This window comes from Chelmon rostratus, chromosome 23 (assembly GCF_017976325.1).
Source record: "Chelmon rostratus isolate fCheRos1 chromosome 23, fCheRos1.pri, whole genome shotgun sequence".
NCBI classification, from domain to species: domain Eukaryota; kingdom Metazoa; phylum Chordata; class Actinopteri; order Chaetodontiformes; family Chaetodontidae; genus Chelmon; species Chelmon rostratus.
This window is the reverse complement of record NC_055680.1, coordinates 6,712,645-6,734,642: the sequence shown is the minus strand read 5'-3', so window position 1 is coordinate 6,734,642 and position 21,998 is coordinate 6,712,645. Positions and strand designations below refer to the sequence as shown.

Sequence of the window (21,998 nt, the reverse complement as noted above, 5' to 3'; positions counted from 1 at the left end):
AAAAATGGAAAACACCAAGACAGAAGTAAGAGGGAGGAAAGACAAAAGAGGGAGGAGAAAGAAAAGAACACAGAGGGAGGTGCAGAGAGGAAGAAAGGGGAAGAATGAGGATGACGAAGACGAAGGAAAAAAGGAAGACCGGCTGTGATTTGGGCAGAAATGGGGGTACTGATGAGGTTTGATCTCCTCGCCCACATGAAGGTTGGGCTGAGCTGAGGAAGCATGCAAGCACTACTGCTACTTCTCCCATTGGGTTAAAAGTAGAGCAGAGCCGATAGGAGCTGACACACACACACACACACACACACACAAGCAGAGTGGCAGCAGTATAACAGACAATCTGCACAGTTGCATGAGAGTACGCACACAAACACACTTTGATTTCTCCCCAGATCATCATTTATCCCCCGCAACTCCTCTTCCTCTCCCTGCTTCTCAATTCAAATTTAATATGCTTCATTTGCATGTATTTGCAGTTTTATTTGCAGAGTATCTGGTATTAGCCATTGTTGCAAAGGAAAATATACGATGTATGACTATTGAATGCAAAGATGAACAGCAGTCAGTCGCCTCTCTCTATTACTTGTGACTTGTTTACAGTATGTCTATTATTTACCATGACCGCAGTCTTCCTCTAACCTCAACCAACTGGTTTTAGTTGCCTTAACTTAACCAGATGAGAGAGAAAGAGCAAACACCTCAAATCATGATTATTGTCAGCACCTTGTTTATCTTGCTTTCTTGTTTGCAATGTTACAAAAAAAAAGGGCAATGATTTTGATTTGAGACTCCAACCTCAAGCAGTTTCTCTCCATTTTTTTGCCCCTCACTGCGGGCTCATTTTTCACTGTAATACATAAATCCTGCACCTCTGTGGAAACAGCACAACCATAGCCAGAAGTGGGAAGAACTCCAAAATGTCTTTGCGCAATAAGACACAGCTCTAATGTCATAACAAATAATAAAAAGGAGAACTGATTTGATGAAGGATGAAGTGATGAAATATCACTATTTCAAGCTAATATTTGGTTATTTTTTTCAGCGATTCATTGATGGACCGTTGTAAATTTGAAAAAAAGACAATAATTTCTATAATAATTTGCGTAATTCTGCCGTTTAGTTTTTTAAGGAAAACGTGCCTTTCAAACCAGCCGGTGGCTTCAGGAAAATTGCTGTACCTCCTCTTTCCAGTCAAAATCCTACAGTGAAGTACGTACATTGTGCTGTAGGACTAGGACTAGGACTAGGACTGGGACTAGGTGTTTTCATGCACTCAGAGATGTCACTTGAATGCCTCTCCATACCCCCTCTTTCCCCCTCAGTCGTGTGTCTCGTGTTACTTGGAGAGGATCTCATGCGGACAAGACTACACTTAACAGTTTTCAAGAGAAGTGAAAGGAAGAACTAAACAGGGAGAGGAAATAGAGAGTGTGAGGCCATTAAAAAGTAAACTAATGAACTGATATTTACACCCTCTGCATTTGTGCATATAAGTCAACTGCATATATAACATAAACACTTCACAGCAATGCACACCTCATTAACACCTTTTCCCTTGTTGCATACTAAAATACATTTACACTCACAGTAGCAGGAGAGTTGGGATTGAAGGCTCAGATCTGAAGCTCATGACTTCAGTCAGATGAGACTGGCAGACATCGACCCAGACTCTCTCAGCTATTTCTATATGGCAGCTCGCCCTCCTTGTGTAATTTGGGCACATTTAAAAAGTGAGAATAAGAGGCCCGACGGTACAGAGGGGTTTTGGGTACGGAGGAATCACAGCGCACAGTTTGCCTCTGAAGAGAATCGCCTGACCTCATGAGAGCGCAGAAATCTGTGAGTCAGCTGAGAGTTTTTCCTTTGATGCGGCTCATTCATCATGGGTCAGGGGTTTGACCAAACACTTTGACTTTATGTAACAGTTTACGTAAGAGCTTGTGTTGTCAGCCATTTTGCATCCTCCCCAGGAAGTGCCGGGCACAGTTCAGCCCTGGGAAACGGGATGATGTGAGAAAGAGACAAGGCAACTTCACTTGAACTGTGACGACTCGCTTTTTAGAATAACCGGTACCCGTTCACAAGCGATGCGTTCCGACCGTCGGGCATGAAAAACAGGCAGCCGCTAGGTTGTGAAAAGTGAGCTAAAAATGAGGACACAGCTACTGTATCAGCAGTGCTTAAAAAAACTAAAGTTCATTGGCTCTGCAGCTGCTGATGCACAAAAAAAATTGGCAAGTGATTTTCAATTCAAGTCAATTTTGACTTTTTTGATGCAATATTGAAATTTTTACATTATTTTTTTGGCATTCTACAACTACATAAATCCAAAACTTGTAGACAACAGCACAATGTTGACATTATTAATCCCATGCTCTTTAGCTTGACAGTGTTACAGCTTGAAGCTGTCATTAGGCGGTTGCCACAGTGACGACCAAGATACATAATGGCCACCCTGCTCTCCCGACATTGTTGTTGTGTTTCAGAAGACGTTACGGCTGCCAGTTCTGCTCTCCCCCTACTGCAAACCCTTTTAGCAGCTTTCAATTATACATTACCATGAGTTTTTCACAGCGGAGAGATCTGAGAGACGCACGGAAAGATGGATGGAGGGATGGGTGGAAATGAGGATGGATGAGAGCAGAGAGAATGATGCGGGAGAGAAAACGGAAAGAGAAACTGAAAAAGAAGAAGAATGAAAGAATGGAACGAGCCAATAAATGTAAGGACGAAGCATGGATCAATCAGCGGCGACCAGCAGATGGAGAGATTAAAGCCAAAAACAAAGATGCAGTGACAAAAATGCAAAAAGGGAAAAAAGGATTTTCAAAGAAAACAAGGGATGAAATCACTGAAAAGACAGAAAGAGTAAAAATGAGAAACAGATCAACAGTGAGACATTACTTAATCTTAGCTACTTCTTATCCATCCTCCATCTCTATTGTGGGTGGAAAAATGATGAAAAACAAGCAGCGATGAAGGCAAACAGACAAAGAGAGATAAATGAGCGACAGGCACTCATCTTTCTTTGCCCCCCCCCCCCTCTCTCGCTGTCTTTGTCTCTCATCTTGTCTGTTCTCATGTATGTTTCAACGATTCTCATCATATATTTATTGTTCTGGTCAAACAAGGGGCTGTCATGGAGAACCAAGCTGTTCCTCACACAGGAATCTGTTTCACTTGCCTCCACGTTGCCTGGGACCACATTAAGTTTTAGCATCGCATATATTTTTTATCATCTTGTGTGAAGTATGTAAACCCAAGACTCTATCATCATTACAGCTGCATGTCCTACAAATTTGACTGCTATGCTGTGCATCAGTTCATACACATTTCTCTCAAACGCAGCCTGAATTATTTGGCATCTTTGGAGGCTGCGAGATCTTCTTAATGGCCATAATAACCTGAGAGGGGGCCTTAGGGCAAAACTGAAGTGCCAGGCCTGAGCTGAACTAGATGAAGGTGGGGTCTTTTGCCTATTTCTAAATGAATGCCTCAGAATTAAACTCCAGATGAAGACAGCGACAGCGATGCTTACGTAAAGAGCTCGGGTTATTTGTGTTACCCATGAAATGGAAGAGATGGTCAGTGACAACTCTGCACATGCAGGAGGGGGTTTAGCTCAATTAGAACGAAATGTGCAGTTTGTTGGGTGCTGTCTCTTAATTAGTGGTGCATATTCTTGGACACATTTTCAATTAAATTAGCACAAACCGCTTGACACACGGTAGGCCTGCAGCATTTGGGCCTCTGGGGCCGTGGGGCAGTAGCCCACTCTGCCCAGTTGGTAGTCCAGCTTTGATCTACACTAGAATAGAAACTAAAGTGCAGTGGGTTTGAAGAATATTCGAGTGCAGTGACCACAGTGTGGTTAAGGGTTTTGGTTAGGAGTTAGCGGTGGTCCTCACTAATATAGACAATCTGTTGTACGTGTGTAATGACACCTTGGTTTGAATGAGTGGCATTAGTGGCTCAAGGTGAGAGCCTTTAGGCAGTGGGATATATATATATCGCCATGCCAACCGCTGCCAAGCTTGCATGCAACCGCTTGCCAAAAGCACTCACTCACTCACACACACACACACACACACACACACACACACACACACACACTAATTCTCTCCCTGCCCCTGGCACACGAAAAATTACCACTCTTCTCTTTCACTCCCCTCAATCTCCTTCACTGATTCTTCCTCTTTCCCTCCTCTCACCCCCCTCTTCCCAACCACGGGTGCCAACAGTTGGCCTCACCAAATGTGACCCACTCTCCTCCTCCTCTATTGTTCCTTCCTCTCTTCCTCCTGTCCTATTTGTTTTACTTCCCTCCCTCTAGCCATCATTTGCTCTCCATCTCTCTCTTTACCACCCCCACCTGCCCTTTCCTCTCCTTCTCGTCTTTTCTCCCGGCAATTCATCTGTCTCTCTTTCCCCAACGACTCCATCTCTGTCTGTCTCTCTGTCTCACCCCCTTCCTTGGTCCATTCGTCTTTCTTCCTCCCTCTCTCTCTCTCCTGTGCTCTCATTTACTGCCTGTCCCCGAACCTATTCATCTTTCTCTGACACCTTCACTCTCCTCCTGTGTCCCCTTCGCCTGTCTATCTATCACTCACAATACCTGCACAAGTGTGTTTATAAGCTGGAGGTCATGAGAGCTATCGGGGGAAATTAGAGCAAAGAGAGAGAATGAGCCACAATGAATATTACCACGCATCAAGTGCTACTGTTAATACAGCTGAACCTAATGAATGAATGTGGAATTTTACAAGGAATTACATGCTGGAGCGTCTTGATAAACAACTAGACAGTTCTCGTGTCTTATTTCTGGCTACGGGTTGCCAGATGTGGCAAGTTTCCTTCAAGTTTTCAGAAAATCTGCTAAAGAAAATGTGAACGAATGTCTCCATCACTGTCAAGCAAGCTGGGCGCATGGAGACAGTTTGTGATGCTAAATTTGGTGCCATTAAACCACTGCAGGAGTTGAGGGTGCCACATGACACAATTAAAAGCCAGTCAAACCTCAAACAAACATTCTTCCTCCTCCTCCTCCTCATACCTGCTTCTGTCTCTTCATTCTCTGTGCAATTAGCATGCAGGCCTCACTCTCCAGTTTACCCTTCACCTCCTCTTCTCCTCTCCATTTATATTTACTGACCAGCAGAGCCGAAAGTCGCGTCTCCACCAAGTTTTATCAGCAACGTGTTCACGGCACATCAATAATAACTGCTTATAAAAAGAGTGTGTGTTCATACAGCATGTGTGTGAATATGGTTTGTCCTGTGCTGACCTTTTAAAAGCATAGACCAAACGTTGTTAAGCCCTATTTTTCTCCTACAAGCACACACCTGCTAACATCAACAAGGAGAAACACACAAGAGGAACAAGAGACAATATTAAAGGAAAGAGGGAGGCAAGAGGACGATGCTAAAGTGAACAGTGATTAAGATGGAGGGCAAAGGATGAAGCGGTGGGAAGAAGCAATGCAGCAAAAGAGAGAGCAAAAGAGGTGAGAAGGAACGGATGGGTGAGCGATAAGAGGGCGAGAGATGATATATCATCCTGTAAAATGAAGAGGGAGACAGAGAAGATAGCTGCGATGGGAAGAATAAAAGTGAAGAGACGACAGGGCGGGAAGATGGATGGAGCTGAGGTGGAGGGCAAAAAAGAGAGATTAATAAAGAAGAGGAAGGATGAGTGAGAGACATGTAGACGTCGAGGAACAGAAGCAGATCAGGGCAGAATAATAGGACGGAGAGGAGAAAAGTTGGAGGAAGATAAAGGAAGAAAATGGGATGATAGAAGGAGAATATAAGGGGATATGGGGGGGCAGTAAGATGAAAGGGACAATGAGTTAAATGGAGTCAGATGGAGAGAGGAAGAAGAAGTGTATTGGAAAGAGTACTGAGAGGGAGGGTGAGAGATGTGAGCTGCGATGGAGAACTTGTGTGAGTCACATCGTCTCCTCCGCAAGCTATTAGTGATTTAATCACTCTGACATCACCGAGTGTGTGTGTGTGTGTGTGTGTGTGTGTGTGTGTGTGTGTGTGTGTATCATACCAGATTACCCTGAGCTAGTGCAGTCAGGAACTGGCTCATCACTCTTGCACAGCAGCGTGCATTCATCATGTCAGAGTCTAGTTTCCCAATCTGCGGGCTCAGACCCAAAGCAGGTCACAGGTTGTCACTGCTTGGTCTCTACTAGACTGAAGTAAGCGACTACTGATCTGCATCCTCTGTGAGGCTGATATCAGCAGTTTCATAAATAAACAACTGATGTAATATGGCCGAAGTCAATATTGTGTTGACACGTTATGTGTCAGATTCAACTTTGGTGAGCTTTGTTCTGCAAATTTGCTTCATTAACCAATGGCAAGCAGTCTTAACAATGCTGACACCACATGAGTCCATGAACGTGTCAACTCCCATGATCCCACGCTACTCCACAACGTCATCAAACTACATCCCTTGTTTTCATTTTTTAACTGTGTGCTAAAGAATCATTCATAGAATCATAACCAGATTTTGAGGGTAGCTGCCAAAATACAATCCAGCATGAATGACTTACTGTTACCCAAAATTCCTCCTGCAATGCAATCTAGTGCAACACAGTGTAATTATTTCAGTCATTTCAGAGACAAAATACAAGCTATTTGTGGAGTACTGTGATTGAAAGGCAATTGATTGAATCCTGTTATTAACATCATTTTTCAGAGACAGAATGTAGGAAATTATCTTATTTAAATCAAGACACCTACTATAAACCCCCTTTCTCTTCAAATTGGATTCCTAGAAACTATTATCCAAGCACTTATCGTCTGATTGCACCTGATTGCTACACCTACTGTATTCAACACTTTTGCAATCAGAATATTTGTCTTGCTTGTTGGAAAAAATGGCCACTATTTCTCATGTATACTAGAAGACGTTGGCAATGTCTGCCATTGGACAACACCCGACCATCTGAGTCTTCTTCTTTCACTCCACTGCCATCAGAGCAGTACCCAGCCATGCACAAAAAAGGGTCACTGCTCTAATTGAATATAACAATGCCCTCTGACCAATCAGAGGGTAAGCTGTTGAGCAATATGAGGCCAGGCCTACCAGCATGTCAGCAGAGACGGTCAAAGCTAAAAGAGGCTGCAGACAGATAGACTTTGCACACTTTTTGCACAGATTTCTGCAGGATATAAATGGACAGAAGAAGAAAAGTGTGAAAGTCCAGAACTGACAGAGGAAACAAGAAATGCGGTAAGGATTTAACATTAACAGTGTGGCCCCTGGAGTGGCCTGAGGCACAGAGAAGAGAGAGGGCGCTATTCTTCCAGCACAAACACAGATTCAGCTTGCAGTCTCTTTCAAAGGCAGATGGTGGAAGGATTGAAGAACTAATTAAAAAAAAAAAAAAACTATCCCACATGTTTATCCTCTGCGTCGGCAAAAAAGGACACATGAAACACAGAGAGGATGCTGTGGGTTTATGTTTTTTTTAAAAAAAGCAGTGGTGTGAAACCGAGGCTACCAGTCATAGCAAACATGGCCTTGTTTGTGGATCGGGATAATTTCTGGATAGCTTTATGAATTTGCTGAATGTATGAGAGTCCTGCCATGTTACAGGGCCTTCCCGTAACATACAGTACATGCAAACTAAATACATGGAAAAGTGGTACCCCAGCCGACACAGCCTGGAGCTTCGACCCCAGCCTCCTCGGTCAGTGAACCCAGCCCTATGGCCTTTAATGTGGTCTTGGTGTGGCAGGGTGGGGGCCAGCGTGGAAGGGAGGCCCGGGGCAGTTGGGTGGCACGAGTTAGAGGGGGTTATAGTGGGCGTATCTCTCTCCTTTTTAGACTCTAATCATGGGCACGGAAGGGCACGGGCAGCCTGTTGCCACAGCTCACGGTAGGTCTCTGAGCCATGATTACAGGGTGTGCTGCAGTCCACGGGGGTTTGATCACAGGGATGCGCTGGCAACAGTCAAGCGCGAGCATGTGTGTGTGTGTGTGTGTGCAGGCACAGGACTCTGACCATAGGGTGTGTTTGTGCGAGTGTGTGTATGCTTGGCAGAGAAAATTGCTGGGACTGCAGAGCTAAAACAACAGCCATGGGGGAAGATGCAGGGCTAAGAAGTACAAAACAAGAGGCACAGAGAGGGAAAGGGAACAGGGAGTGACAGGGATGCTAAATGGCAGAATTGTATAACAAAGAGACAGAGGCATGGGAGGGAAGGAGGAAAAAACAACAATGGGTGAAAACGCAGACAGCCAGACACAGACAGAGGCGGCGGGGTTAGCATTTCAAAGTCAAAGCTGCCTCGACGGAGAGCTGTTTTGTATTTTAGCATCGCGACATCCTACCTCTCAGTATACCTGTCTAAACCACTACTGTAAAACCCTTAACTGCAACATGAACTGTCAGGTTGCTGGCTTCGTCTCAGACCCGCAAATCAATAGACACTTCTGCTGTTAAACGGCAGCGCTGCAAGACAGAAGAAGGAGAGTCTGAGAGAGAGAGGAGCCAGAGGCGAGGATTCAAAATGGGTTAAAATCGTGTTTAGAGGAAGCCAGAGGTGCTCTGTGGCTGTGTGTGTGTGTGTGTGTGTGTGTGTGTGTGTGTGAGAGAGAGAGAGAGACACTGCCAGTTGAATCACTGTAGTAAGGCGGAAAATGTCAATAGGCAAACAACAGACGGCGGCTGCCACATCGATTTCAATACACAGCTGAAATATGATACACACAGACTCACACACGAGGGAAACGGAGGCACGCGTGCACACACACACACACACACACACACACACACACACACACACATGCAGCTTCTACAGTTGTTAAAGATGTTGACTTAAGCTCCTTAACTTTGACTGCTCTGACATTAGAGGAGATGAAGAGAAAGAGGAGGGGGTGGCTAGAAGAGGGAGAAAATAAGAGAGCCGAGGAGCATGGAGAAGGAGGAGAAACAAGACGAGGCAGGAAAGCGAAGGAGAAGAAACGGGAGGATAAAAGCATGTGTGCTTTCTGTCTCTCCTCTATGTGTTCTTTCTTCTCCGTCTTTATATTATTCTGACTCTGTCGTTCAGCCTGCCTTTATCTCTTTCTGCCCTCCGTCTTTCTCTCTGTCAGGCAGACCATGACCATGCCGAAATGTGATTTGACTCTTTAATCTTCATAATCCATCGGGCCAAAGAATGTTTTCCTTTACTAATTAAAGAGCAAACAATGGATGTGCGCCTTTCATACGAGCGCCTGCGCACTCACAGATCTGCAGAGCTGTCAAATTTACAGTAGAAACATGGAAGAAGAGATGAAATCAATGAGAGAAAAAAGAAATCATATGGTTCTCAGTATCTTAACTTCCAGCGCAGACACATGACAGCAGAACAACAAATCCTATGAAGAACAAGGCAAATCACACAACAACAAAGCTCCCTTTCCTACTCCCATAATTTCTCCCTTTTACTCCTTATCTTTCTATTTTTCTCTCTCTTTCTGCCGTCTCCTCTTTGTTGGGCTTACAATGGGAGGGATCAAAAGTTGCTAAGGCAACAAACAGGGAAAGAATGAAAAATGAAAACTCTGTCATCCTTACAGAGACGGAGGAATCCTGACGTTCCTCGTAGAACGGAGAAAAAGGGGGAGTTGAAAGTGTTTATCTGGCCATTAGCAGGCTGCTGTTTGAACCTGTAGGGATGTGCTACGTGTGGAGGAGAGGAGGAAACATCAGAGACTGTGACGCAACTGCCGGGAGTGAAAGCTGTCCTGAAACGCACAATAAATACATGGCTGCTGTCTAATCTTACATGAAGCTTAAAGGCTCTTTTTGCACTCTATTATTTATACACTGGCTCTATACACGCATTACAAGTCTGGCTTTCAATGTCACCTGAGAAGGTTGTTAATTGTTTTAGCAACCAAAAAAAATGTCCAAAAACAAAAGAGAAGAAACTGCTGAGCACCATCTCCTCATATTATTCATGAGTAAAACCTATAATATGAACTCCTCTGTAACATAAACAGCATTTTAGAACGTCAAACAGAAACATGCAAAGTAATTAAGTTCAAATGAAACTTGACAACCAGTTAAAAGCAACACACTAACAAAAACACAACAAAATGCAACATTTAGATTAAGCTGGAGAAGATGAGGTGAAATGAATGCAAACCAATCCCATACTTTCTATCACTACCAAATACTAACAAACTCCAGCGTTAACTCTAGAACTAGACTAATTAACAACAAACAGAAGTGAGGACATGGAGAGAGAATAACATACAGAGTTAAAATCAGAAATCTGATTAACCAGAGATGATAGAGAAAATGGTTCTATTATGAGGGCTACAATTAAATAATAGTCATTAGACTTGGGCAGATGTAGGAATGACATAATAAGATTGATCACAAGGACAATCAAGCAAATCAACCAGCTGGTCATGTACTTCAATGCAGCAAGTATTTATTTCAATTAATAAACTAATTCTTTTTATTACCATTAATGCCATCACTACTTTCCTATACGTATATCTGCAAATACTATAAGGTTTCAGAAGTAATGCGTTGTAGACAGCCTTTTGTAGTACAGTATAAAAAAAATGCAGCAATCATAGTAGTCCATTTAACTTTGGAAATAACAGAATTGCCTCTTTACAGCCAGATATCTCACCAGAGGCTCTTTACAGCCATGTTAAAGGGCTTATAGGGTGGATATTTTCTAATACCAACTCTGCTGCATAAGTATGCCCAGCAGGAAGCAGGATGCACGCAAACCAAGCAGAACGCATGCTGTGCGACAAATACCAACCCGCCGACCGACAATTTTAACATGTGAGATTCACGCAAAGCAGCATGCGAACGTCCTCATGACATCATGCCTCTCGTGTCACATTTTCTGATACGCAGCGCTTGTGCCGTTTTATTCGGGTGTGTGCTCAGTCGTATCTGGCAAACAACACGTGCTTAGACTTTAACACCCTGACATTGAGGAATAAAATCCGAGCTGCTGTCTCAAACCAATTTAATCTCAATATGATGATAAACAGTTTATTAAGCGGTGTGCTGATAAGCGGGAAGGGCACAATGATTGTTTGCACAATGCTAAAGTGTGTGTCTGTGTGTGTGCGTGCATGCATTCCTCTGGATGTGTATTACTCATGTAGTGGAGACATACAGGACAAAACGCAAGCCCACATAATGTAAATCATTAAATTTTAGGGTAAAGTCCAGGTTCATGTCAGGGTAAGGTTAGGTTTAGGTTACGGTTACGGTTACGGTAAGCTTAGCTTTAGGTTTAGGTTAGGGTTAGGGTTAGGACAAGGGTTAGGGTTAGGCAAGTAATGGTTATGGTTAGGGTCAGTCTCCACGAAAATGTGTGTGTGTGTATGTGTGTATAGATGTCATGACACCTGCTAAATGAGCAACAAACATGACTGTGAGGAACAACAGCACACTGTTGACACGCACGCACAAACACCTGCAGCAGCAAGCCAGCTCAAACACTTACACAAACGCGAATGCGCCGAGATGCACGTGCACAAAAAAAAAGCCACTCTTGAACGCTCACACGGCCGTATGCACAGCACGTGCACGCACAGCGCGCAGCTCTCGGGGATTTAGAGTTCAAAGGATGTTTTATTTTGGGAACAGCTTTGGGTTAGTCACCCTACTTTGGTGACAGACGGAGAAACAGGTTGCAAATATCAAACACTTTACAAGCACTGTGACACACGCAAACACCCACCCACGCGCACACAAACACACACACGCAAGCTCACAGTCTCACTCGCCTCGTACAGTAGCGTTTCCTCCGTCTCTCTCTCTCTCTCTCTATTCCAAGAAACATCTCGCCAAAGGGAGAATGTGTTGTTTAAAACGTACAGGCTGACTTCTCCTTCACTAGCAGCTAATGTATGATCACAGCTCTTCTGACAGCTCAGTCAAAAACACTAAGATGTTGTGTTTGGGCTTCATTAGCACATAACACAACATGGCAGGATGCTGGGATTACAGCAAAACTCAATATTGTGAAGTGGCAATTCGGCTAGTGCGCTTCAGGGGGTGTTTCAGTGATCTCTGTGATCCCATTAGAGAACAAAATAACAGTTTGTGTTTCCTTTCAGCGATGAGTGGATGGTTGCCAGTTGAATTACGGTATGTTGCTGGCTGAGATGCTTGAGATTTCTCACTAAACCCCTCCTCTGAACAGCAACTGTCCAATCGTAGTTTAGCGGGCATCCCTTTTTTGCCATTCGAAGCTAAAATTCACAACAATGAAAGCGTAAGGAATGTTCAAACAAGCTGCAAACATTAGCATGTATGGCTAACTAGCTGCGGTAAACAAGTGTTACTTCCAAGGCCAAGGAGCATTTCATGAACTTACTTCTTAAGCCCCTCATAAGTAGCACATCCACTGTGTTGTATGAAATGTAAGAATATAATAGGAGCTGCTCCTGGCTACCACAGTTTAGCCTAACTTTAGCGGCTCCCTGTTGAGTTTAAGGAAGAGACAAGTCATGCTACCTGACATAGCGTTACGTTCTCCAGACGCTTTGGTTAGCCCTCATCCTGAAAACCTTCTTTCTTGTAACATTGAAAGTGAAACATATACAGTTTAAAAACACAAACAAGTATGTAAGCTAACGTGTCACTTTTGCCTCAGACTTTTAGCAAATGAACATGTTTGTAGCCATCAAGAGCATATTTACGAGCCCTTGGAGCTAATGTTAGCTTGATTAGCCTGATACAATCTGCCAGCTAGAAACGAGAAACCTGCTTTTTGGCTATCTGTGTCTGAAATTAAAGGCTCATTGTTTCAAAAAAAAAAATCTATAATAATCTTGAAGGGTAAATTTGCCACTGTTATTGCTGTAAAAGCTTGTAGCGTAGCTTGTTGAACAGACAGATCGACAGGCGAAGCAAAGTAACTACAGGGGATTAAATGTAGCTCGATTTGCAAGGTGACACAATGAAAAGTTTTAGTTCTCTTTTGGGAAAAAAAAACATTGTTGGAGGTGGTTTGCCATGAAAAGTGAGTGCATACACACACACACATATACGCAGACATAAACATACACACACACAGGGCAAGGCAGTAATTGAACAGGTGTCGGCACAGTTTGGTGGCGACACCTGTTTGAAATTTATAACGAGCAGCCAGGGGAGAGGACCCCACACACAGTCGTATATACAAACACACACACACAGAGCGTCTGTGTCGAGGCTGTGACTCTGTGTCGAGTCGCAGGTCGGACGAAGGCTAAGAATAACCTGGGCCTGCTGAGCCTATCTCTGTCACAGACACACACACACACACACACACACACTGTTCACTTTGCCTTTGACTTCTGCACAGACATGGCCTCTGATTAACAAAAAGAACAAGAAGGAAAGAGAGAAGGCAGAGAGGGAGGCCGAGAGGAGCCCAGGAGAGACTCTCAGGCTGCGTTGGCAAACAAGAGAGGGATAAGTAAAGGAAGCATTCATCGGCTGAACAGAGAATTAATTCCTTCCTGCAGTATATAAAGTGAGTCGAAATCGTGAATAAACATGGATTCACTGAGCGGTGTATGTGTATGTGTGACTTCCCACAGAGCGACGCTGAATAGATTCTAACATACTGACATTAGCATGCTTACACATTCATATCAGTCTCTCAGTCTCTCCATCGCTTCTGTCCTCAGTTCATTATCACGTCATGAAACGAAGGCATCCTTCTTCATCTCCTCCTCCTTCTCCTCCTTCCTTCCTTCCTTCCTTCCTTTTCCCTCCACATGTGGTTTAAGACTAGATACGAAAACGACAGACAGTAGTTTTTTTTCAGTTGGAGGCTTCTTCAGCTCCACCGTGGCTAGGACTGCACCAGAGACTCTGCAATAATGCTGTATAACGACTCTCCTCTGGGCATGAGAGATTTATCTTCTGAGGGACTTTGCACATTGAACTTTATTTTCTCGAATTACTTATTCTATTTTATTTTTTATCTAGTACAGTACTTTCTAGGCACATGTGTATATCATTTTAAAATGGTGTTTTTTTGTGCTGCTGCACTTTTCTTCACTATGATTTGAATGGCATGGTAGCCTTGCGGTTGGCAAACAGTTATAAATGTTATAAATTTCGATCCTCGAAGCCCAAGAGATGAGATAACCCTGATGACACCCCAATGACATCATAAAAGGGTTGTGTCCTCAGACTTAGTAAAACTCAATACAGAGCCACAGAAGACATTATGCACTCTTCAAGACAAGCTAGCAGTATGTGCAAATTTGGTGGAGCGCCCCTTTAAACACACATTTAAGCAAATATCTGTCTCTGTGAAGTGTAACTGAGCAAGGTGCCGAACCTCTAACAGCTCCTGAGAGCACTCGTCTGAAACCTGACCTCTGACCTGGTGAAGGGAAGCGAGAGAAAGGAGGATTTTCTTTGTGGGATCAATGTGGTGTCACATTATTTTTTACGAAGTACAGCTCATGAAATTGTTCCTCACTTCCTTTTCCTCTCCTCCCCTCTTGTCAGTTCAGCTCCAGTGCCTTTTAGATTTTCCCCAGGAATTTTAAGCAGCACCTGGCTCACCCCTTTTTCACCCGTCTCCCACTTCCCTCGGTCCACCCTCCTACTTTCACCGCTTCACTCTTCTCCGAACTTTTGAGGAAGCTCATTCCAGCAGACAGGGTGCAGGAGTGCAAAGCGGCAGATTAGTGCGGGGCTGATTAAGTGCAGGAAATAAACAAAAGGGGTAAAGAAAAACAATTGTGCAGGTTGGAGCAAGACATACTGTAGGAGGGAGAAGGGGGAATAGAGGGAGGTGTGATGGTGAGTTATGTCTGGGTTGTGATCCAGCTAAATTGCCTTGGCAGTAAGTCCTTTTTCTCTGAGTAAAGGGTTAGACAGAGATGGATCGATGGAGAAGATGAGGGGAGGGATAAATTAAGGGAGGAGGGAGAGGTGGGGAGGAGGGAGAAAGGAATGAATAGAGGAGGTGAGAAGGATGATAAAGGTGTCAGGTAGAGGAAGAGGAAGGCAAAAAGGGGATGAAAAGTCTGACTGTATAAATAAGTAAAGGTGAAAGGCAGAAGGGAGGAAGATGCAAATGAGGAGGAGTCGAGGGTGGAACGGGAGGGAGCAGAGACATGAGATGACAGGGAGGTGAAAGTAAAGGAGAAGGTGAAGAAGGGAGCGAACGAGGAAGGAGGAGAAAATCTAAAAATATGACAGACCGAAATATTGGGGATGGGACAAAGAGGAGAGATGTGAAAAAAGACGAGAAAGAAAGAAATCCCAGGTCAGTGATGAGCATTAATTTAATGAGGCAAAGACAGAAAAGAGAAGGAAAAAGGGGGGATGGAGGGAGGAAATACACAAACGAGTGCGGTGGATAAAAGCAGGTTCACGTTAGAGAAGAAGAAGGAGTTTTTTTGACAAGGGGCTCAAAGGCAGAATGATGAAAAGAGGAGCCAAAGCACACAGAGAGGGGTAGCGTGGAGAAAAGGCATAAAAAAATAAAGAGGTGGATGAGAGAGCCCATCATGTTTATACAAGAGCTTTCTCCTTTTTGTTCCAGTTTGCCCATCTCCTCAGGACACAGACTTTTTTAGGTCTGATTACATGCATACTGCTCGCTAAAAGTGGGTTTAGTGCCCCAAAAATCAAAAGGTTAGACCTATTGAAACTTTCATTTCACATGAACACACACATGCAAACACACTCTGCCCTTGTAGTGACCCTCATACTTAAAGCCTGGCTGGTGTAAAATCTGCTCTGCAGCACACACACACACACACACACACACACAAACCCTTGTTGACATCCCTTAGCCCTGAAGCCTTGACCACATCTACAGTACATGTCTGACCCCTGTCCTAAAACTTAACCTACATGTAACTCTGATCCAAAGTCTGAACCCTCAAACGTCTGTCGTCACTCTCCGGGTCTGAAACTCGAATCGGTCCTTACAAGGATAGAAGTACAAGAGCGCACACACACGCTCACATACAGGTAGACACACACTCCATCTTCTCAGTGTTTCTCTGAGGGCAAGCTGCGAATGAACAGCTTTTGAATGGCCTTGCCAACATTTGGAACTCCCCTAGGCACACACACACACGCACACACACACACACACACTTGTATAATCATACTTGTGAGGATCGTTCAAGCCTAACCCTAACCTCTTTCTGACCTTGTCATCAAACATCACCTTGAAGAAGTGGGAACGAGCGGTAATGTCCTCACAATGCATGAATGGCCTCACTCTCAAATTGGTCCTCATACCAATATTAGTACGAGACCAAACACGCACACTCACACACACACACACAAACACAGGGGCCTTGCTTTATAGGCCCCAGGAGACGCTGAGGAAACTGCATTCCCAACCGCTTTCTGTATTGGTCAATTTAACACCGCTAACATCAGCATATTAAAAATGCATGTGCCCAAGGACGCAAGAGCAATTTTGTGTGTGTGTGTTTGTGCGCACACGTGTGTGAAAGCATTTTAATGCAGAGTAGCCTACCTAGAAGAGTGACATTATTACTGTTATGTGCCTAATGGAGCTATTTATCTGTGAATGCACGTTAAACACTCAATTAAACAAAACAGCAATTTCTGAATGGGAGTCACTCACACAGAAAGGAAGCCGAGACAGAGGCATGTTCCACCGGTGCTACAATTATATTTAAGGAATATACTGGGTTTTTTAGGTATGAGGCCATTGGTCAACGTCTCCCAGTAAGTACATACTATCAAAACTGTGGTAGCAGCCTTATGGTACTGACTTAGAAATCATTTAAATGCCCGGTCTATGCATTGGAAAATCATTGTGTTGGAAAGCAATGGTTCAAATTAGTATTTTGACGTTCAGTTTCGATTTGTGGGTGTAAAAATAGTTGCTGACAACATGTCTGCACTTACATGGTTTCGTCATTCTGAAACTCCAGCTTGCCGGAGGCCAGTTCGTAGTCCTCCCCTCCTTTAGCCGTGCCATCCACAGTGCGATAGGGGACGGCCACCAGGCCTCGGGCCCCAGAAGTCCTCAGCACCTTCACCTCCATCACGCCTACGCTCTCACTCACCCTCTGACTGGCACTCTCAAAGGTAAAGATACCTGAGAAAGAAAGACAGAAAATGAAAGAAAATCCAGGACTTCACAAGGGAGAAACACTACAGGGATGTGTAAGATGAGGTTGATAAACGCCTACGCGCTCACTCACTAGCTTGCTCTCCAAGGGGTACCGTATATATAGTGAAAGGGATAATAGATTACCACCCACTGTCTCTAGATAAAAGATAATAAGCATTAGGTAAACGCCCACTCTCCATTCATCCTCCCTCTCTTCAATTCTCTTTGGACAACTGCAAACCAACTGAAAAAGTGGTGAAATTGTTGTCTTTTAACCTTCTTTTGCAAACTTTTTGTTAATATCCTGGGACGACGTAGCAAAGCTATAGATTCAATGGATGCCATGTTGCACCACCATGTTTCTATGGTAGCCCGGAAAGAACAAACTCATCACTGGCTCTAGAGTGCGTTAGGGGCGGGTGAGGTCTAGGTTGCAATCTGCAACCTCACCCCTAGATGCCACTAAACACACTGGACCTTCAGGTATAAGGCGCAATGTCACATTATAAAAATACTCCGTTACAAGTAAAAGTCCTGCATTCAACATTTTACGTAGAAGTATAGCAATAGCAACAAAAAGTACTGCAACTAACAAGTATAAGTACTAGCAGCAGAATGGCCCTGGTGATTGTTATCCTGCTGTATCATACACTATATAATCTGATTAGTATAACTGCAACATTAATATTAATGTTAATTTGAAGCTAGCAAGCTAGCTAGCCTAGCTTCATAGTAAGAAACAGAACAATGGGTCTTAATGTTGCAAAGGGACAGACAGCATCGCTAACATTGCTAACAGCTGAAAACGAAGCTATGAAGGGTTGTTGAAGAGGGAAACAATGCCTTGTGTCTCTTCGAACATCAGTTTGTTTTTGACCACAAAATGTAAAGACTAAATGTATTGCAAGTTACTTTAAACAAATATTCCCGTGATATGATTCAGGCGTTCTTCTTACCTGCATGATCGTCATCGTAGATGGTCACTGTGGCCGTGTGGTTGTCACCCAGCACGGCTTTGGGCGTGGCGCTGGCATCCAGTGGGGCGGTGCCAATCTCAGGATAACCAACCACCCGAGGGTTACTGAGGTGGACATAGAAATACTCATCCTCCTCAAAGATGTCGTCGTCAATCACTCCCACTGTGATCTCTGTTCAAAGGATTGTCGTTTTAGGCACCACTTTCAAAAACAAACCTTGAAATTCTATTTTTGTAGCAGCCAGTGGAAAACGTTGCCCACAGTGCAGCAGATGACCTCTGCTATTTGAGCCTCAGTCTCGATGACTTGTTTTTTAAAAATATGTCATGAATTCTTGCTGTTACTGTTATTTTTTACCTTTGAGGGTCTCTCCGGGCTTAAACAGCAGCGTTCCCTCGGCAAACTCATAATCTGAACCTGCGTTTGCTGTACCGTCCTCTGTGCGATAATCCACCTGGGGGAGACGGGAACAGAGAAGCAGGGTGAGACGTGGGGGAGAGAGGGAGAGCAAAACGAGCCGTCGAAGATGAAACAGAAGAGAGCAGATATGAAAAGGGCAGATAAACACAAAGGAAGAACAGAGTGCAGAGAAAAAGAAGAGAGAGAGAGACAGAGACAGAGGGGGTGGAGAGGCATTTGGGGAGATGTGAACAGAGGGTGAGAGAAAACAAGAAAAACAGCTTCATTAAACTCAGCCCTCTGGTCAGATACAGTCTGATAATAAAGACTTTGATGATAGTACAACAAAACTTTCCCTGCATCCTCTCCTTCCTCTCCGTCCTCTCTCCATATGCACTGTCCACTCACCCTCTCCATCCCTTACAGGGGCTTACAAACTCACCTACATTGCTCACGACCAGATAACAGCGATCGGAGTGTCACTTGTTATGTAAACTGGTAAAAAGAAATTCAACAGCTTGGAAATAATCTGTGTCGGTTTGTGGGCAAAGCTGAAACAGTGACTCAGTGTTGGTGGTGCTGTTGTAGTCATTCTCTTGGCTCCGCTCCAGTTTTAGCTCTTGATGATGAAATGCGAAAAAGTGACACGGCTGAACTTGTTTTTGAGTACATCCATTATTTCTGGGACTGCTGTACACCGAGGCTTCGTTCAGATGTCTAAATTTTGACGTCTGCTTTTGAAATATTAGACCTAAAACGTGAGAAATTACATCTTGATGTGGTTATAAAATCCGAAAAATAATTAGAATGAAGTTTGACCCTTTCAAGTGTGTTATCCCTTACAAACAGCCTCACTGAGACCCTTTGTGTGGAGAAGATAATCGTTTCCTCGTCTCAAAAGCTATGCCTGAAGAGCCTGTGTGGGGGCTAAATAGGTCACTTCACTTAACAAAATCAACCTTCAGCAGACAGAAGGCCGAGGCCATGCTACCAGCGTGCCTCTACAGACAGCACTGATGTTGCATTTTTGTTCATTTGTATACAAGCAGGAGAATGGAGGGAGACAAGCCCCTGTAAGGAGATCAGATATCATTTCACTGACACAGACTCTCTGTGGGAGACTTGAAAGAAAATCTCTTATTCAGAGTATGAGGCCAGCGCTAAGCCCAAGATCAATGAGCCTTTGCAAAAGGATATGTGTTTTCTTTGAGTTACAACCTGAGCTGAAAGCTAAAAATCTGGAAAGTGTTTTTTTTTGTTGTTGTTGTGTCTCCCAGTTCTACACTCCTCTATCATCCACATCTATTCTTTTACGAGCACTCGACCAGAGAGGCTCAGAGCCTGAGTGAAATCAGTTCAGAGTAGAATTTTGTTTTGGTCTCTGCTTTTGTCTGTCTTTTGGCTTCTCTCCCTCACACACACATACCTTTATATACACACTATTCTCCTGAGCAACCCCCCCCCTCACACACACACACACACCTTGACAGTAACTCCAGGGTCTCCTCCGTGTCTGGCAACGGTTAGTTTCAGGGAGCCACAGTTTTCAAAGCACTGGTACAAAGGGGGTTCAAACTCCATCCTGACGGTGTGGGGGTCGTCCTCCTGGGCCTGGGTCTCATGGCTGCTCACCACCTGGAATAAAACAGACGGGACAAAAGTAGACGTGTCAGGTCAGAGTCAGGTGTGCTTTTCAGATCTGAATGACAGGTTGAATCATAACGAGGGGGGATTATGTGTGTCTCACCTTGCGAGCCTGGTCGGCAGCGTGCTTCTTGAGGATGTTGCCAGCTCCGATCATCATCCTGGTTGCCTGGATACGGTAGAACGCTCTGCTCTTCTGCTGCTGCATCAGGACCTGCCCAACAGAACCAGTGAATTAACAATTTGATCTGCTGTTGTCATCGTGCTATTTAATAACTTCATTTGCTTTCGAGATTAGTCTTTCTTTTTACAAAAGCTTTCGCTGTTAGACAGCTGCAGTTCAAAGGTTAAGCAGTGAATCTCCCTTGGGAAATTCTTCTTACGTCTCCACAGGGAGGTCAAAGGTCAGCAACAGATTCACTGACTTACTTAATGACCCTTCAAAACTGAGATCCTGTACTTCAGGATGAGAAGATGTATATTTCTCTCAGCTTTATTTGTCCTATAAACAGCTGGAGATGTCTGTTGTGCCAAGGAAGACCAAATAAAGTACACATGTGGAAACAAACTGAAGAGGACAATGCAACCGTCCACTTTCTTTTAGTATTAACTTCTTTGTAATGCACAGGACTAGATGACTCTCTTAGCTGCAAACGTCTAATCTACTGAGCCTTGTCAATCTATATAAGTTATGATTTCAATAAAAGAGTATGGATGAGTAGCACTTCAATATCCTAGCGGTCCAACAAATATAAATTGTATAAACTGGCCACTGTAGTTGTGGAGGTAATTAGATTAAATGTGGCCTCAGAGCTGAGGCTGAGGTGAGCTGGCATTTTCACTCCAGAACTCTCAGACAATCTGCATCTCTTTGGAGGGATGGAGTCAGTAATTGTTAGTTCAGTCCAAGTCAAATCCAAGGGGACCCCAAAGGAGACCGCTATTCCTTTTTCGTTTAATGATCCATTATAACCACAAGAACCTTAATTTATCCAGTGGAGTTTAATCTCCAGGGCAGCTGTCACTCCTTTTTACTGCACAGGGCTGAGGGAGTAGCTGCAGGGGGAGGGAGGCCTGAATGCAAACAAACATCTGGGTGTTGCCCAGTGCACCTTGGGGTAACTGCCACGCTCCTTTCCTTTTCTCCTTCAGCACCAAAAAACAAAAAACTTGGAGAGAAGGCAAGGGAAGGAGGAGGGGAAAGCAGAGAAGAGACTTGGACAGCGTCTAGTTCAGCATTCAAGGATGAAATGTGTGCAGCGGATAAAACAGAGGAATCCGTAATGTGCCAAGTTGATGATTAGAGTTCACAAAATGAACATGTTTCTGAATTTTAAGCATGTGTGAGTAAATCTTGCAACAAAGAGATGTGCGTGTGTGGGTGGGTGGGTGTGGGTGTGTGTGTATGACAGCCATCTAGCAGCAGGTTTGTTCTTATAACCGGGGATGAGAACAGATTAACCAACTTGTTGATTAATCTCTGTGTGACACATTGACTGAGCTCAACTAAACTAAATACCAAATTTAACCAAAAGTTAAATTTAGAACATTCATTGCTTATTAATATCAATTAACAAATGGCCAATCTAAATTCCCCAAAAAATCTGAACTTGAGGCACACTTGCCAGCTTTTTGCACCACTTTAAACCTCTCAGACTTTGTTAAAGCTTGAACAAGTGGGCCTTGTGTTACAAATTTTTTGTCCAGCTACGGCCTTCAAGGGCAAGACTGAACTCTCACCTAACTAATGTTCATGTAACTTACCGGGCAAAAAATCACCTGGATGGCAGAGGGGTTGCATGTTACAGTGCTGTCAATCAAGCCAACCGGCACCTTCCTCACTGCAGACTAGTGATTTTATCAGCATAAAACA

The 21,998-nt window shown here is 43.9% G+C and overlaps 1 protein-coding gene across 1 annotated transcript in view; it reads right to left on the bottom strand.

The window, feature by feature from the left end:
* Positions 1 to 21,998, bottom strand: part of slc8a4b (solute carrier family 8 member 4b) — an 89,898-nt gene that overhangs the window by 23,543 nt on the left and 44,357 nt on the right. Inside the window, exons 7-11 of the mRNA XM_041964617.1 lie at positions 20,229 to 20,339; positions 19,964 to 20,116; positions 18,440 to 18,536; positions 18,062 to 18,253; positions 16,898 to 17,090 (exon numbers count right to left, since the gene is read on the bottom strand). Of these exons, the coding sequence (XP_041820551.1) occupies positions 16,898 to 17,090; positions 18,062 to 18,253; positions 18,440 to 18,536; positions 19,964 to 20,116; positions 20,229 to 20,339 (746 nt within the window). The remainder of the gene's footprint in view (positions 1 to 16,897; positions 17,091 to 18,061; positions 18,254 to 18,439; positions 18,537 to 19,963; positions 20,117 to 20,228; positions 20,340 to 21,998) is intronic.